The 17,283-nt window shown below is 45.7% G+C and overlaps 4 protein-coding genes across 4 annotated transcripts; 1 reads left to right on the top strand and 3 right to left on the bottom strand.

The window, feature by feature from the left end:
- Window positions 1–981: 981 nt before the first annotated feature.
- Window positions 982–4,021, bottom strand: rpl14 (ribosomal protein L14). The gene is made up of 6 exons (XM_076139198.1): window positions 3,918–4,021; window positions 3,271–3,372; window positions 3,093–3,187; window positions 2,493–2,592; window positions 2,242–2,295; window positions 982–1,072 (listed from the first exon to the last, which is right to left on the bottom strand). The coding sequence occupies exons 1-6, from the start codon at window positions 3,918–3,920 to the stop codon at window positions 1,013–1,015; spliced, it is 414 nt and encodes a 137-aa protein (XP_075995313.1). The 5' UTR covers window positions 3,921–4,021; the 3' UTR covers window positions 982–1,012.
- Window positions 4,022–4,423: 402 nt separating this feature from the next.
- On the top strand, window positions 4,424–7,143 carry eif3i (eukaryotic translation initiation factor 3, subunit I). Its single transcript, XM_076139197.1, has 11 exons — window positions 4,424–4,544; window positions 4,909–5,001; window positions 5,101–5,188; window positions 5,304–5,369; window positions 5,462–5,611; window positions 5,728–5,855; window positions 6,033–6,143; window positions 6,262–6,351; window positions 6,448–6,521; window positions 6,620–6,712; window positions 6,801–7,143. The coding sequence occupies exons 1-11, from the start codon at window positions 4,542–4,544 to the stop codon at window positions 6,880–6,882; spliced, it is 978 nt and encodes a 325-aa protein (XP_075995312.1). The 5' UTR covers window positions 4,424–4,541; the 3' UTR covers window positions 6,883–7,143.
- On the bottom strand, window positions 7,008–12,470 carry LOC142989609 (putative histone deacetylase 1-B). The gene is made up of 12 exons (XM_076139196.1): window positions 12,353–12,470; window positions 11,529–11,641; window positions 10,714–10,831; window positions 10,548–10,622; window positions 9,652–9,790; window positions 9,409–9,550; window positions 9,222–9,314; window positions 8,999–9,107; window positions 8,537–8,917; window positions 8,301–8,456; window positions 8,176–8,221; window positions 7,008–8,086 (listed from the first exon to the last, which is right to left on the bottom strand). The coding sequence occupies exons 1-12, from the start codon at window positions 12,399–12,401 to the stop codon at window positions 8,059–8,061; spliced, it is 1,449 nt and encodes a 482-aa protein (XP_075995311.1). The 5' UTR covers window positions 12,402–12,470; the 3' UTR covers window positions 7,008–8,058.
- A 1,539-nt stretch (window positions 12,471–14,009) lies between these two features.
- On the bottom strand, window positions 14,010–16,658 carry marcksl1b (MARCKS-like 1b). Its single transcript, XM_076139601.1, has 2 exons — window positions 16,374–16,658; window positions 14,010–15,425 (listed from the first exon to the last, which is right to left on the bottom strand). The coding sequence occupies exons 1-2, from the start codon at window positions 16,449–16,451 to the stop codon at window positions 14,847–14,849; spliced, it is 657 nt and encodes a 218-aa protein (XP_075995716.1). The 5' UTR covers window positions 16,452–16,658; the 3' UTR covers window positions 14,010–14,846.
- Window positions 16,659–17,283: the final 625 nt, after the last annotated feature.

Genomic DNA, 17,283 nt, shown 5'->3' with positions numbered 1-17,283 from the left:
GCAATTCCCTTTATTTTCTTTATTTTCTCTCAACCTGACATGTTCCTGAACGCACCATTTATCATAATTTATCAAATTTTAAAGGCATTTTTTAATAGATTTTTCATTCATACTAATAAGACAAAAACATCAAAGCATTTAGACCTCTGTGTAGGCAAGCAGGTGTTTGTGTGTTTGTGTGACGAGTGAGCGTGTGTGTGATAAGTGTGTGTCCCTGTTCTTTGCGCTAAACCGGCTGAGCAACGTTCAAGTGTGTTATGTAACATTCACAAGATCCTCAGTGAGATGTGATGTTCAACCTGTCTGGCTGCCGCTCTCCTCTCCCATCATGCACCTGGGCATAGCTGCAGCTGCCGTGGACTCTTGAGGATTTCTAGTTTTGCACCACGTTTCCGGTGATTGTATGCGTCCATGCTGCATGCCAGCGATGTCGTCTTGGCAGCGAGTTCCTTTGTTGCCTTTTTATCTTTCGGTTCAGTCCAAATTTAAGGCCTCTAATCTAGTTTCTGGACACTTTGTGCTGAGAGAGAACATGAAAACACAAGGGGATCAGTCTGCGTGACGCGACACTGCCATCTAGTGGAGGTTTGGTGAAGTGCTTAGACTGTCAGCTTAATCTCTCACTGTGCGACCATCTTGTTACATCAGCAATGTTCTGTTCACAGCACTTTAATGCGGTTAGGACGTCAGAAGATCAACACTGAACTCTTAACGCGGCTAAACGAACAACAACACATAAAGGGACCCAATAAAATAAGATCATGGCATCAGATTAATATTTAATAGATCAGTTATTAATTTTAAGTAGATCTTAACCTCCATCCTAATTTCAGAAGCCTACATTTTATTTCAAATTTAAGTGTGCACCTCTCCATTCACCACTCGTTATGTTAACTATGCAGACTTGGTATCCTGGTTTTAAACAGATGGTTCATTAACAGGTGCTGTCAAACAGGCAAAGAAGAGGACAGGAGACACGTCAACAATTGAGGACATTTATTTGGTGAGCACTTCACTTCTTTGCTGCCACTTTCTGAAGCTTCTTCACCTCGTGCTTGATGATCTTGTTCCTCTGCAGAAAAACAAACGTGTGTTATTAAATCATCACTGAACTGCACAGCATTCTTATACATGACTGGAGCTGAAACCACTTGGTTACAACTGAAGATACATATTGCTCTCTTCTTTCTGCAGATATTGTAGGTGTCATGTTCCTTAAATGTGTGCCTATAGATCCTCATCTCTGCACAGCATCCAGGTTAGAGAAATGTAACTTTATGTGGCCAATATTAAATAACTGAGTCGTTAGTTAAATGTTCATTACAGCGAGCAGGCACTGTGATAAATCTAACAGCACTCAACACACGACAGAGTCAGAGTGATGCATTAGGTCGTGTTACCAAAGCTGAAGTGACACGATTCAGATGGGAAAATAGAATGAATTAGAATTTGGGAATAAATCATCCTGATACAAATGAATAAATAAACATTTTACATCTTAAACATCCTGTCAGTCAAAGATAAGGTGAGAAAATAATATATTTATTTAATAATATTGTAAAGACATCTCGTTTGTCATGAATAATGGATGATAGAAAAAGAGCAAATAGCCGCACACACACACACTGGGACTGAAGAGTGATTCAAGTCTCACCACCCTGTCAGTGACAATCTCACTTTAAACGCTACTGGGATCACACACACACACACACACACACACACACACACACACACACACACACACACACACACACACACACACACACACACACACACACACACACACACACACACACACACACACACACACACACACACACACACACACACACACACACACACACACACACACACACACACACACACACACACACACACACACACACACAGTGACAATACTTCACACGTCTGCCTCGTGTCTCTTAGGGTCGATGCAATATGGATAAACACAGATTATCTAACAAGTAAATCCAGGTTACGCAATTTATAAACTAAATAGAGCAAAAGGCATAATTCACAAAATGCCTGATTCTGCTATCAACACTAAACGCACTGTTTCTACTGCACATCTGATTCCACGGGTCTGTGTCTACGTGCTCTAGATGGATCCTCCATTAAGATAATACATCTGAATCAATATAGCAGTGTCTCCTCAAACAGCAGTCAGACTCAGATTTTGTCCAAAGACTCGATCTCTGACTCGCCGTCTTGCTGTCAGTGAGTGATGGTGCCTTCACTTACCATTCTCTTGGCCTTCACCACCTTGTAGCGGTCAAAGTCAGACATTTTCGCCCTCTGTAAGGATAAAGCACATCAGGTCAGTCAAAGCGATCTAAACAGCAGTGATGTGTTCCTGCTATAGCCAAGTGAAAACTAAATGATTCGTCTTTCTACTCAAGAACAAACCAGAATCACAACACTCAACAATATCAAGATATAAAGACAACCAGGACAGGCTCCTGAGTTCTGTTTGTGCATTATTCAGATCTCACCTTCTGTCTAGCCTCGATCTTCTTGGCCCAGCTGCTCTCTGCCCACTTCTCGTTGACTCCGGCTTTCTCCCAGGCCCTCCTGACAAACTTCTGACGGGCACTGTGGAACAACACACACACCATTAAGTACACACATTACAGACATTTAACCTTCAATCTATAGTCAGAAGTTTGAAACAACTCTTAGAGAAATGCATGGAAACAGAATTGAATATCAGGACTAGTAGATGCCCTGAAGAAACAAAGTTAACTTTACTTGTCAAACATGCACATTAATGGACTCACAATGGTAACACACCAGGGCTTATGCAAATTAAGTTTACAGACAGCTTAGAGTGGATGTTGGATGCAATATGAAATCTAAAGCAGCTGAACAGAAACATAGGCCTGATAACTCATAACAGACTTTATGTTTATGGACTCTGAGGCTTTGCTTCTCATGCTGACCAATATATACTGTTGAATGTTACCAAGTAGTGTTTTAGAGCAAGCATTGATCTTGAGGGAGGTCTGTAGGAGTGAGTGAGTAACACTGATGGGCTCCTACTATCCAGGACACTGCAGTTGAGACTTATAATCAAAATCAACCTCCTCTCTCACCTGTGGGGAACTTTGATAACGTAGTCGGTGAGCTGCATGCACTTGAAGGGCATGGCCTGCCTCTTCACACCTGTGCAGGGGCCATCGACAAGAGCCTGGAACACACAAGAGACACAAACACTCAATACCTCACAGTCTGACCTGAACACATCAATCCACTGCCCTGCACACCACTCACCCTGTTTTGGTCGATCACGTCCACAATAGCGACCAGCTTGCCAGCATGGGGTCCGAAAGAGAGGTAGGCAACACGGCCGATCTCAACGAAGCGCTTGAACACCTGGCAGACACACCACAGTAGAGGTTTAGGAATAATGCAGGAGAAGCCAGCGCACGCAACGGATCAATATGAATGAACACGAACTACGATTGTAACTCTATAACAATTATGTACTTTGACAGCCTCAGTACCGGCAAAAAAAATGTATTGATCTGGCTAGCTCATGCCGCTACATGTAGTTCTTCGTACATCAGCGAGGCGGCGGCTCCCGGTTTAAACATACACATTGAAAACTTAACGCCATGGTGCCAGATGTGAATGCATTAATTTTCAGGAGAATAATTAACATAAAAAGGAAGATAACGCGGTAACAGTTAGCTTAAACGCCTCAGTATTCGGCCTCTTATCCCGGGTGACCACGTTGTAGCGCCGCTGGTTTCCGACATGGTTTAAAAACTCTAATAAATTTACAAAACCACGTCGACTCGCGTATATATGCGTACATAATCACATTAGAAACACAAACGAAGAATATTAATGTGAACTGATGCCATTATAAGAGAGAAATTCGTTTTGAAATACTCAAGCTTTCATGGCGGACTCACCATGATGGCAGCTCTGAAGCAGAAAGGACGTTAGGGCTTCCGGCAAACGCACATACAGCTTCCGCTTATTGGCAACGCATGCGCAGTCTGCTTTCCCCCTTTTTCTGTATTTGTATTATAATTAATGTCACTTAGTAAAAACCAAAATAATATTTGAACATAATGAATTCTATATCAAAAACCAGTAAGAATAAAGAGAGGAATAAAGGAAGTCGCGCTGATTATCTAAGCGCCATATTTCATTTTTGATGATACAGCGCTACCATCAGGTCAACTAATGTTTTTTTTTTTTTTGCACAAGTAATAAGTGCACATGGGTGGATGCGGGTATAACCTGTACAGTTTAAAGTTTAAATAATATAAATGTTTATAAGTTTAAATCATTTTGTATACTTTTGGACTCGCATTATTACCTCTGCTTTCAAATTTTCCTTCCGCAATCGCTGTTGGTCACAAGTAGAACCAGCAGGGTGCGCACTCACCCCTCACAAACCCGCTGAGTTTCACCGGAAGTACATCACGTTTCTTTTCCGCCGCTTCTCCGGCGCCTGGTACACGAGTGTTCTTCTTCCCTTACATTTTATAGAGAATAACGGATATATCCAGGGACGGCAAAGTACCGCAATGGTGAGTACGGTGCCTCTTAGTTTAGAGTCTGTTTGACGCTGCTCGCGCTGAAGCCCTGGATGGGCTCGTGCGGCAGACTAAACAGGCTAGCGTCAACTTAGCTTACAGGAAAACAGATGCTAAGCCGTGTTAGCATGCTCCGCCCGATAAAGAGACAATGCGACGCATTTTTCCAGCTATTTGTCTCACCGCACCGCTGATAAAAGCTTAGAATAAACAAACGGTTTAGCCATTCACTTAATTGCCTATTATGCCTGATTTGCAATCAATTGCGTCATCGAAAAAACGAGATGGCGTCGAGTGATCTGCTCTTTCACAGCTTCTTCTCTTTATCCAGCTCGTTAAACGTTTCTCTCCCCCACAGAAACCCATCCTGCTGCAGGGACACGAGAGGTCCATCACTCAGATCAAATACAACCGGGAGGGAGATCTGCTCTTCTCCGTGGCCAAAGACACGGTGAGGACATTATGATGCACCGTGACGCTGTAGTATGTCTCCACCATCATCCATGTTTACATGCCTTTAACGTCTCCATGATCTTGTTTATGCCTGCAGGTTGCCAATGTGTGGTACTCCGTTAATGGCGAGAGGCTCGGCACCTACAACGGACACACCGGAGCCGTGTGGTGCGTCGACTGCGACTGTATCCTTTCCACAAAACCCAGACTGGAACATGTTTCCTCTTAAGAGTGTGTGCTTGTGCTGTCTCACCTGATGTCCCTCTGTCCTGTTGGATTCCTTAACTCGTTCTTCCTCAGGGGACACCAAGAACGTCCTGACGGGATCAGCAGACAACAGCTGTCGGCTGTGGAACTGTGAGACCGGTAAGTGATCCTGGGTGTAACTTGGGTTGTTGGTCCTGTGTTGTCTGGTCTGGAGTTGCCGTGGTAACCTCTGCCCGCTCTGTGCACCACAGGTAAACAGCTGGCCCTCCTGAACACCAGCTCAGCAGTCAGGACGTGCGGCTTCGACTTCAGCGGCAACATCATCATGTTCTCCACAGACAAGCAGATGGGTTACCAGTGTTTCCTCAACTTCTTTGACCTGAGGGACCCACAGCAGATTGGTACACACACACACACAGTCTGAATAGGTTTACCTCTTGTCAGCTCTGTCTTAATGAGCGGTCTCCTCTCAGGTTTGTTAGAGTAAACAAGTGTGTGTCTCCTCCTCCTCCTGCAGAAAACAACGAGCCATACATGACGGTACCCTGCAGCGAGTCAAAGATCACCAGTGCTGTCTGGGGGCCGCTGGGAGAGTTTGTCATTGCCGGCCACGAGAACGGAGAGATCGTCCAGTACAGTGGCAAGGTGGGGACACACACACACTCTGCATGCAGCCAATACAACATGTGGCTCCATTACATTGTGTTAAAGGAACCACGTTGCTTAGATTCTGTCTGCTAACTTACATCTGAAGTGATAGTTTGGCTCGACCAGAACATTTTAAGTTGACCTTCCTAAGCTGGATGTTTAATGTGCCCACAGTCTGGAGAGGTCCTGAAGAAGATCAAGGAACACACCAAGCAGATCAACGACATCCAGTCGTCTGTGGATCTCACCATGGTGATCAGTGCTTCAAAAGACAACTCTGCTAAGGTATGACATCACAACACTCAGTACAGTTATCTATCTAACGGCCTCCAGAGCTCCTCTCCATCTCACCAGCTTCGCTTACAAACAGTGGAACCCAAACGTGTGTTCTGTTCCCCTGCAGCTCTTTGACTCCGCGACTCTGGATCACATCAAGACCTTCAAGACAGAGAGACCCGTCAACTCAGCCGCCATCTCCCCAATCATGGAACACGTAAGAACACTGTCCGGTCACTCACAAGTGCAGTGTGCGTGTGTGCATGTATATGAATGACCAAATGCCCTGACTGACCTTTGCCCTGCCTACCAGGTGGTGATGGGAGGAGGACAGGAGGCCATGGAGGTCACAACTACTTCCACCAGGATCGGCAAATTTGAGGCCAGGTAGGAAGAACGTGACGGAGATGCAGCTTTATGTTTTAGGACCAAATTCAATCAAATCACAGATTCAACATTTCAGCATTAACCCCTCGTTTCCTCAGGTTCTTCCATGCTGCCTATGAAGAGGAGTTCGGGAGAGTCAAAGGTCACTTCGGCCCCATCAACTGTGTCGCATTCCATCCCGATGGCAAGAGGTTCGATATAGAGATGCTTCTTAACCTCCAGTCCATCTGTGTTTTAGCTCATAAACATGTCCTCACTCTGTCCTCTGTCTGTTTACAGCTACAGCAGCGGAGGAGAGGACGGTTACACCAGGATTCACTACTTTGACCCACAGTACTTTGACTTTGAGCTGGAGGCGTAAACAGCCGGGCTCTTCTCTCTCTCACATCTTCATCGACCAGCTGACCGACCCACCCAGGAGGAGAAAGGAAACCTTACACTCTCACCGCCTCAGCTCCTTCCTCCCCTTCATTTTTGAACTGATCCAACGCCAACGTCCTCGTTTTGGACCATGGGTTTCTCCAGATGTGCTCCCTCGCTCATCTCATCATCGTCACTGGACTCCGGCCCGCCTGCTCCTGTCACTAAATTTATTCTAACAAATAAAATTGAAGTTGAGGTATTTTGTGTTGTGAGACTTTCCACTTTAAGTTAACGATGAGGTCGCTCTCATCGCCATGAATGAAGGGATGAAGGATGTGTCCAGGGTTTTCCTTTTATTACAAAGTTATGATAATGAACACTTTTTCCACAGATAGAATCCACACATCCACATGTAGAGGTGTCACTCCACCTTTAGGTATAACGGTACAAAATATCTAAAACGAGTCGCTCACTTCCATCATAGACCTCTACAGAGGCTCAAAGTCATTCACACCTTAACACACAAACTGAACAGGAAGAAAGAAAACAATCAGACTTCAGGAAAGAGGCTAAAGCAACAGGATGGACTCAGGAATTAAAATAACTTAGGCTCGTCTGCAGGGTTGTCATGCTAAAGGATGGTTAACATGCATTTACTGAGGAATGAACTCGAGCCAAACAGGTCAGATGCTGGTTATCCTAACAGTTTCATAAATATGTTTCAGTGCTCTAACGGAAGCTTTATAAACACCAGATCACGACTTGTAAAGGACTTGCGGGTGGTGGAGTGTGTTCCTACAGACCTGATGGAGGAGCGGTAGAGTCTGACTGAGCAGACCTGGTTCACGCAGCAGCAGAGAGGAGGAGGAGTTTACGCCTCAGCACACATGAAGACACTGTCACCGGAATTCCCATCGGAAGTCGATAGGAACGTTCGCTTACTTGGTTAGAAATGCGTTCACTTCCTGGGACTAAAACTTCACCGCCCAGGAAGTGAATCTAACTGGCATTCTTTGGAGGAGGAGAGTAACGCCGTAAAACAGGAAGTGAACCAGGTTTGCTTCTCAGCTCGCAAACTAAAACTGGGATAGGAGATAGAGAAGAAGAGTTTGTGATTGCGTCGGGAATAAAGCAATCAGTGGGGCTCGTTCAGGGGCGGCGGGAGAACGGAACTTCAAGTTGTTTTCACCTCCTCCTTTGGTCTGAAACACACATTTACAGAGTTACAGTGAGAACATACGGGTAGAAGAAGAAGAGCTGTGACCTACAGCTTCATTCAAGTCAGTCTTACCCTGATGTCTCCATCTTCTCTTCCTCCTTCTCCTCTTCTTTCACTTCTACAAAACAGTAAAGAACCATCAGTCTTTGTTTCCACAGCAGAAGTTTCAACACCAGCACCCACACCCACACACTTACCTTTCTTCTCCTCCCCTTCCTTCTCTTCCTCCTTCTTCACTCGTTTAGCCTTCTTGTGGTTGACTGAGTTCCGGCGGCCTCCTCCCTGCCCCTCAGCTTCGTCCTCCGAGTCGGAGAACTCCTCTTCGCAGGCTATCCTCTTGTCATGGGCCCGGACTGGAACACAAAACACTCAGGTTACAGCCAATCACAGGAAGTCAAGTTCCTCCAATCTTAACCCCGTGGACGTGTCTTACTGGAAACGCGTTTGTCGGGGTCCTCCTCGTCTTCCTCTCCGCTGTCAGGGTGCGGAGCGTCTTCGGGTATGGCCTGCATCTGGACTCCAGGGGCGTGAGGCAGCATGCGGAGATTTTCGTACAGACGCTGCTTGATCTTCTCCAGGTACTCGTTGGTGTTCTGGTTGGTCATGTTGGACGGGCTGATGTGCAGCTTGAAGTCGGGCCCAAAGTACTCAAAGTAGTCGTTGTAGGGCAGCTCGTTGGGGATGGAGGAGTCCAGGGCCACCGCCGTCTCGTAGGTCCAGCAGCGGGCCACGTTGCGGATGGTGTAGCCGCCGCCGCCCAGCATCAGCAGAGGGAGGTTGAAGCTTTTGATGTACTCCACGCATTTTGCATGACCTGAAACAGACAACGATCACATAAACACAGATTTCCACCACAACAGGGTTTGAAGTTCAGCAAGTGCGAGCCGCTCCACACCTTTGATGGTGAGGTTGAAGCAGCCCAGTCGGTCTCCAGAGAGCGAGTCGGCGCCGCATTGAAGCACCACGGCGCTGGGCTGGTACATCTCCATGACTTTGGCCATGATCTAACACACAGAACACACACATTCAAGACCCTCGCTCAGAGAAGAAGACAAGGAACCTGGAGAACAAAAGGCACTTGGTCTCAAACCCAAAGTTGACTCAGTAGAGGGACTCACAGGTTTGAAGATGGCTTCGTAGGACTCGTCGTCGATGCCGTCCCTGAGTGGGTAGTTCACAGCGTAGTACTTTCCCTTTCCGGCTCCGATGTCCTGCACAGATTGAGGAAATCACCGACGTCAACACGCCAACATATCTACAACGAGCGCCGAGCGGTCTGGAGCAGAAACAGAAGCGGCGGCTCACCCTCAGGTCTCCGGTGCCGGGGAAGTACTCGCCATACTTGTGGAAGGACACGGTCATGACCCTGTCTGTGGTGTAGAACGCCTCTTCTACGCCGTCGCCATGGTGGATGTCGATGTCGATGTACAGCACTCTCTGGTGGTACCTGGAGGGAGGAAGGGGTTCTGTTAATGAGGTCAAAGGAAAGGACTGAAGCTTCACAAATGGATCTGGACCGGGTCTGGACCGGATCTGGAACTGGCTTACTTGAGGAGCTCCAGTATTGCCAGCACGATGTCGTTGACGTAGCAAAAGCCGGAGGCCTCAGACTTTTTGGCGTGGTGGAGTCCGCCGGCCCAGTTGATGGCGATGTCCGTCTGCTGTTTGTTCAGCTTCACCGCTCCAGCTGCACAGCAGGAGAGACAAGCAGGGAACAATCAGAGTCACACACAACACACACTCATGGAAACAAACAAAGCACATTTTAGACACACAGAGAAAGGTGGAATACAGATTGGTGTGTGTGTGTGTTAGAGTAAGTAAAGGTACATTCAGCATCAACTCAATGCTTTAAAATGCTCCTCTTGCCAAACACATAAAGAAACTGAATAAAACTTGTTTTAGAGTTCAGCTTTACAGTGCTGCCTGTTCTGTTGTGACAGATTCTGCCTGGAGTTCTGCCTCAAGCAACAGGCCACGTGTGTGTGTGTGTGTGTGTGTTTGAGAAGAATTAGCCGGCCTGTGTGTCTGTGTGTGTCCAAAGCACTACGACAGCCACACTCTGTTATTTGCCCGGTTACAGCAGGTTACTATGTGAAAACACACAGAGTTGGTGGTGCGATTGCAAAATAATTCAGCACTAACCGTCACACTAACGTGTGAACAGATGCAACTTCCAATTATCCCACATATATTGATTTATTGCAGAAGCAGGTCAGAGGTTTGTTTAACTACATTTTAACAATTGGTAACTAACTAATGTAGTTACTGATTGGAATAGAAGACACAAACACAACCAAACCTACACAATGTTGGGTGTCTACATTGTTGGTAAGTCTTTATGATAGGAGAGTTATTGTGAGCCTATAGAGACGTATTCGCCGTGTAAACATGTAGGAAAAGACAGAAGCAGGACTATAAGAGCTGTGACTGGAGCAACCTACCGACTGATCCTCCTGTTGAGAGCTGGCAGAACTCAAACAGGCCGTCAAACACAGGACAGTCCTCTCCAACATTGACTGGGAGGGAAAAAGCAAAGACAGAACAACGATTAACCCCACAGTGACATAAACTGAACAGACTGCAGAATGAAGGAAAGTCAGCGCTCACATCTCTGCATCTGTTTGCTGTACTCTGACATGTTGTCCGGCCGGATCGACCTCAGGAACTTGATGTAATCGTCGCTGTGGTACTTTGTCATCTCCTCCCCGCTGGCCTTGTGTGGTCTCTACAAGGACACAGAGAGGTCACCAGGTGATGTTTAGAGTCTGAAGAGCCTAATGAGGCGGTAAAGTGTTGTGTTTGTCCCATATTTATAAGCTATTCTTACAGTCTAGGACTCATAAAGTGTTGCTCATTTTCATGCAAACAAGGTAGCAATTTAAGACAATTCACTATCTTAATTTTGACAATTTCATTCAGGATAAAGCGCTTGTGCATGTTTGCAAGTATATGGGTTCAATGTTGTGTTAAGTTTCTGAGTAGAGACAAGTGTTCCATCTCACTCTGACACACTTACACATGTATTTGATATGAGGAGGTATATGGAGTCATGTTCCAGAGCCTGAACCCCATTAGGCCTACAGGCTCTATTTCATACTCCGTTACTTTCATAAGCCATTAAAACGTTGCTGGCTATGGGTCTAGAACATTTTTCTTATCTTGTTTAAAGCCAAAACGTGGATTAAAACTGGATGTACGGCCAAGTTTCAGTATTCAGTATTAAGTCAACAGCTTAATATAACAGTTTTCTGGGAAGGAAAATCACAAATGTGAAGCTTATCTAACTACAAACCTAATGAGTCATTCATCAATGTGCTGTGGGAAACGTGAACGTCCACAAGCGAATGAAGATACAGACACAAAGCTAGAGAATGTATGGATTTTCAGGAGGTAGCAGATGTTTACGCAGCGATATAACTCACATAGATCTCCATTTTCCTGTACAGGCCGTAGTTAAGGAGGAGGTTGTGCGTCATGCGGATCCTGTGTGGCTTCATAGGGTGACCCTGGCCGTAGTAGTAGTTCCCCACATCACCTTAAAGAGACAGTTAGTCATAAACAAACATATGGTAAACAACAACAACAACAAATCGCCCCATTTCAATATAACTAAGAGAAAGTGCACAAATCTGACACTTCCTGCTAATCTGCAGATATAAAGTGAGATAAAAATACAACTGTAATGTCTGACTGACCTTTGATATCTTTAAATAATCAATATTAGTGGAAAAATTCATTAATGTTAAAATTAATGACTTGCCATACAATGTACATGATAGTAAATAATAATAAAACGTGCATGAATATGTATAATTGAAACGCTCAGTAATAATTGAACAAATATCTTGTGTCATTCCGGTTTAGAGTAGTTTGTGTTTATTTATGTGACACAAGTTTGGCTAAATGAATCCACCGGCATCTTTCAGTCCCGGCGCTACTTCTCTCAACTTCCTCACGAGTAAACATTTAATATCGACAGCGTCCGTTAGCTCAGTGACAACCCCGGGCCAGGCCGTGAGATAGAGGAGACATTTTGTTCGTATTATTAGTGAAACATTGCACAAAGGTTATTTATTTGTGTGTAAGCTGGAGGCTAACCGCACCGAGCTCACACAAGCTAACGTTAGCCACCTAGCTTTGGCACTACTTTGCAAAGGCGATGAATATGTGACCCCGCGCGCAGCTACGCCTCTCCCGTGCCCCCCGCATCCACTTACAAACCGCGGGGCGCAACTAGTAAATTTACCGTCATAGTAATAGCAAACTTTCTTCTTTGTTCCTTGAGACAGCGCCATTTTCCTCCAATTAGCCACAGAGTGTTCCGTGCACACCGGCTCCTCTCCTCTCCTGCATGCGCCGGGGAACTGTTAGCCAATAGCAGATGCTGACCCGCCCGGCTGGGAGGAGCCGCCGTGCAAACCGAGGACCACCGAGGCAGCAACAACGAGACGGTGTCTAGACCGGCCAGAGTTAAACTGGAAATGGAGAGAAGAGAGCTTTTTGTAACGTGTAAGATGTAGGTAGTGACAATCAAAACATCACAATCACGTCTTCTTCAACAGGAATACAGTCTTTTCTGTCGCTCCCATCAAACAGAGATCTGGTATACTGGTTACAACATGATTCCACAAAGAACACAAATGCAAACATACACATGCATTTAGTTGAGGAGAGGAGAGGAGAGGAGAGTTTCACCTCTGTGTCGTTACCTCTGATGGCCACGTGGTGTCAGCCTAAGCTCAGCTGTGTGTGTGTATCTTTGTTTGTACAGTGGCTCAGTGAGGAATGCAACACCTCCTGAACTAATCAGTCTCAGTTATATAGGTACGGTCCTATTTACTGTATGTTTGTATGCAAACACTGATACAGAGCAGAACACAATGTCTCCAGTCTGCTCTAGGTGGACCAGCTGTTAATGATTGACAGGATACTTTGGAGTGAGACATGATGTGTGAGACGTCTACAATCTAAACCTGCCCTGTGATGAGTTCACCTGTAGTTTAAAATCTGTTAAAGTAATGAATCATCAGTTTAAACAGATGCATCTCTTACTACAGGAGGTATGGAGTGGTATCAATATGAAGCTACAGCTCGGATTAAATAATTAATACTTGTTTGAAGGCTGGCTTCTAAATATAGCTCAGATCTGAACTCATCATATCACCATGTGAACTAGGTCATTCCACCCAGATCCGGACTGCCGGGTTACGGCTCAGTTAGCCGAGTTCAGAGAGGCGTGCGGACGGATGGACCATCGTAGATGAGACAGTGGGAGGCAGAAGATGACTGTGTTGACCTCAGGGCCACAGGGCCGAGAGAGGACCAGGGTTCATTCAAGACAACACAGGGGCTCTGGAGTGTTTTAATATCTGAGGAGTGTGTCTTTAATTAGAAACGAATCCACATCTATCAGATTGTAATATCAGATAGATGAGATCCGTCTTGTGCTTATGTGCTCAGTTCTCCTCATTGTGTCTCTTTGAAGCTGAGTCCAGGGGGAGTGTTGGGTCCAGTGCTGCTTCATTATAACCCTGGTGATTAGAATCAAACCTTGTTGATGTCCAGCTGTGTTTTTACAAAAGCTTTTCCCTCTGTAAATGTCTGATATGTTGACTTAGGAGTCAGATGTGGAGGATGCTGGATGTTTGTAGCCTGGGCTGTATTTTATTTATACTTTTACCATCTGAACACGCAGACATGTGCAGAAATGTCCCCGGGTCAACTGAGCCCTGGCCTTTAAATGAAGTCTCCTCAGTTTCAAATGTCAAGATAATTGGATGAATTAAAATTCTGCCTTCTTCTTAACCCTCCCCCTTACTGCAGCAGGATGTAACTGTGACCCATGCACCTGCTTTCATCCTAACCAATGTGATGCGAGGTGTAAATAAGCATAGAGACACATCAACGGGCAGGTAACCAACATTTATTTACCCTTATCAAGTTTACATTAAAACCAGTAACATCTCTCTACATTAGCAAAATAAAGAACAGAAATCAATCCAGTATATTTATAGAGACAAAGCAGATCCGGGCTCACACACGACAGATAAACAACTCTGCTTCGATTCAAACCGCAACAGTGAACATAGCAAGCTTAAGTGTTCTTTTTTTTTTTTCCATAGTAAGGTGAAAATCAAAATTGTCTTTTTTTTTCTTTCTTTAAAACAAACAAGACATAGCTTCTCTGAATCTTTAAGATGGTTCTCTATAATACACCACAAAATACTCCAAATTTGGGTTAAAATATAGGAATGTAAAAAGTTGGCAAGTCTTTTAGTTTCAGATTTGATTTTTTTCTCTCTATTTAACAGTCACTCAGAGTGGTGATGGTGTCCTTGTATCTTATCTAGCTGTGCTCCTTCAGGCAGAGGCATGTTGTCTGCAGATATTTAGGGTGAAGATGCTTTGACTCCATCCTCTCCATTCAAACTTCAGGGTGTTTGAATCCATTTGCCACCCTGCGACCAAACGCACAGCCTAAAACTCAGAGTCAAGGTCCAGATGTCGAGCAGTAACCAGGGAAGTGATCTAGTGAATCTAGTCTGTCGTCTTGTTACCATGACGAAAAGTGGCACGTCGAAGGAGTCCCTCACATACATGTGTATATATTTACATATACATATATCCATACATATGTATACATATACACATATATATAAATATATATATATATATACTCTTAAATTTTCTCTCTCTCTTGAAAAACAGTTCACCCAGTTCATTGTGACCTAAAGATACCATCACTCTTTCTTTTCAGACGGAGCGGGGGTCGAGCTGCTCTCCTCTGTGGGTTTTGTAGCCTCGGGGGCAGGAGCAGCTGCTTCCTTGGCCTCCTCTTTGGGGGCCTCCTCTTTAGCCTCCTCTACCTTTGGGGCCTCGGCTGCGGCGGCGGTGGTGGTGGCGGCGGCAGCCTCCTCCTTCACCTCCTCCTTCTTCTCCTCTGCAGCAGCAGGAGTGGTGGCGGCGGCGGCGGCGGCGGCGGCTCCGTTCTCTGCTGGCTTCTCCTCAGCGACGGCTGCTGCTGCTGCTGCTGGTTCCTCTTTCACCGCCTCGCTCTTCTTGGTTTTCTTCAGATTCAGCTTGAAGTTAAAGGTCTTTTTCAGGGAGAACTTCTTCTTCTTCTTCTTGGGGGTCTCCTTGGCTGCCGCCTCACCTTCGGGTTTGGCCGCTTCACCATCTGCAGCGGGTGCAGGCTCGATAGCGTCGCTTCCTGCGCCAGCTTCAGGCTCCTTGGCTGCCTCAGCCGAGCCGTTGGTAGCAGCAGCATCCCCATCGGGCTTTGCAGAGACATCTCCATTGGTCTTCACATGTCCATTCTCCTGTAATGGAGGCAGAAAAATAAAAATGTCAGACAATAAAGAAGGCTGCTTCTGAAGCTTGACCTTAAACTCAACATACTCACAAAATGAACTCTATTTACATTCACACCGTCTCTGTTCATGCTTAAGAAACACACTACACAGATAAAACGTGATTTTCTTTCTTTCTTCTCTCAGCATCGTCGTGCTCATCAATTAACCACCGTGTCGCCGAGCTCGGAGACGGCGACGCCTTGCAGGACCGCAATCAGGCGACAGGCGGCGGTAGAGCTACACGGATCCCACAAGGAACCAGACAGACGTCGACTCAACAAAGACGCGGCTGGAGCTCAGCGATGGAGGAGAGAAAAAGCTCCTATCCCGTTTTCCAACACCAGACACACATTTGAATACATTCTAATGAATAAAGATGATGTTTGTTACAGAATAAGAGTCTGAAAAATCAAATTAAAATCATCTCGGTTGATGAATTAAATGTTATAGCTGACAGTTTAGACTCACAGTGCAGAGCGTCATTTTGCCTAATAGAAGAGCAGATATCAGCCTAAGCTTGTGTTTCGGTGCTGGGCAGAGTTGTCGCCTGCCTACGTGCTCCTTCAGCGCTCCTCTTCCTCTTTATGCGTGGCGTTAATTGAAGCGCGCTGTGCGGTGAACCTCACGCACAAACTACAGATTTAACACTGAGAATGAAGCATTTCACCGAGATGAAGACAGGAGAGGCGGCGGTAAGAATGAATGTCCCTGAATGGAGAATAGAGATGCTGAGAGCCCCACCTGACCCCCCCCCCCCCCCCCCCCGCCCCCACCCCTCCCCCCCCTCCCCCTAATGGGCTCTTCATCAGATTGAACTTCACGTCGATTAAATTCAGATTTTAAACCCTATTATGTATTTTAAAACCAATTCCCATGCGTGTGTGGCTTTGTAATAAGCATCATAATCTCATTTACCTGTCCGTTGGTTTTGACAGCTGCAGCATCAGCGCTCGCCTCCACCGCCACCTCTCCCTTGGATGCTTGGGATCCCATTGTTTTAGGGTGAGTTTGTTTTGCCGTCTAACGCAAAGGAAAAAGAAAACTAAAAAAGAGTTTGTTTTGAAGTTAATCCAAGCCCAGGGCGAGACGTGTATCCAGTGGTGCTCTTCGAGTGGTCACTTCCCTCCGTGTGTCCCCGCGGTTGGACTTGTCTCCCTGTTAGAGCCCCTCTCTACATTCAACAGTGGTTGGAACGCGACGCTTCAACATACAGCAGCTTCGAGGCTCCGCCCAGGGGCGGGGCGAGCAGTGGTTTGACCAATAGGCGGCCCGGCGAGGGGCAAGGCAACACAGCTCTGACCAATCACCGCAGAGGATGAGAATTGACCCCGCCCCCAGCAGAGGACCCCGCAGGAATGAAACCAACTCAATACAAGTCAATCCTGTGTTTTAGTGGCGTGGAAGGAGAAAAACAACATTGGCGTAGCGTCATGATAAAAGATCCATTTTCCACCCATCAAATCTGTCCTGTACCAACATTTACAACACACAACTACATCTAAACACAGTGTGTGTGGTGTGTGTCTCCTGTTTACATCACACTCATTCTATAGGCAAGCAGCATTTAGTCTTAAAGGAATTCATTTCTGTCTCGACTTCCCTTTTTGCTTCTTAATGCCTCTGACACTTTCTCACCTTTTTCTATAAAGTTCATCTTCCAAATGTCTCTTAGCTGTTTTGTTGTTTTTGTGCCAATAACGTGTATAGATTTGTGATCTTATACTTGTATACGATCCTAAACATTGTAGCTCTGGACCCATAGTTAGGACTTATCCGTCAAAGGTCCACACTTATACAGTTTACAGTCTTTTCCAGGTTAGAATGT

Source organism: Genypterus blacodes, unplaced genomic scaffold (genome assembly GCF_046128005.1).
Source record: "Genypterus blacodes isolate CSIRO-AG114 ecotype Tasmania unplaced genomic scaffold, CSIRO-AGI_Gbla_v1 ptg000438l_1, whole genome shotgun sequence".
Lineage (NCBI taxonomy): Eukaryota > Metazoa > Chordata > Actinopteri > Ophidiiformes > Ophidiidae > Genypterus > Genypterus blacodes.
The sequence above is the reverse complement of the archived record's forward strand: the minus strand, read 5'-3'. Positions and strand labels throughout refer to the sequence as shown.

Coding starts and splice junctions, on each gene's coding strand:
- eif3i (XM_076139197.1), top strand. Junction 5,002..5,100: donor TCTCCGTGGCCAAAGACACG/GTGAGGACATTA, acceptor TTATGCCTGCAG/GTTGCCAATGTGTGGTACTC. Junction 5,189..5,303: donor GTGGTGCGTCGACTGCGACT/GTATCCTTTCCA, acceptor GTTCTTCCTCAG/GGGACACCAAGAACGTCCTG.
- rpl14 (XM_076139198.1), bottom strand. Junction 3,188..3,270: donor ACGTGATCGACCAAAACAGG/GTGAGTGGTGTG, acceptor TGTGTGTTCCAG/GCTCTTGTCGATGGCCCCTG. Junction 1,073..2,241: donor TGGTGAAGGCCAAGAGAATG/GTAAGTGAAGGC, acceptor GTTTTTCTGCAG/AGGAACAAGATCATCAAGCA.
- marcksl1b (XM_076139601.1), bottom strand. CDS start 16,451: ATGGGATCCCAAGCATCCAAGGGAGAGGTGGCGGTGGAGGCGAGCGCT. Junction 15,426..16,373: donor CTGTCAAAACCAACGGACAG/GTAAATGAGATT, acceptor CCTCCATTACAG/GAGAATGGACATGTGAAGAC.
- LOC142989609 (XM_076139196.1), bottom strand. CDS start 12,401: ATGGCGCTGTCTCAAGGAACAAAGAAGAAAGTTTGCTATTACTATGAC. Junction 11,642..12,352: donor AGTTTGCTATTACTATGACG/GTAAATTTACTA, acceptor TGTCTCTTTAAG/GTGATGTGGGGAACTACTAC. Junction 9,315..9,408: donor CCGGCACCGGAGACCTGAGG/GTGAGCCGCCGC, acceptor CAATCTGTGCAG/GACATCGGAGCCGGAAAGGG.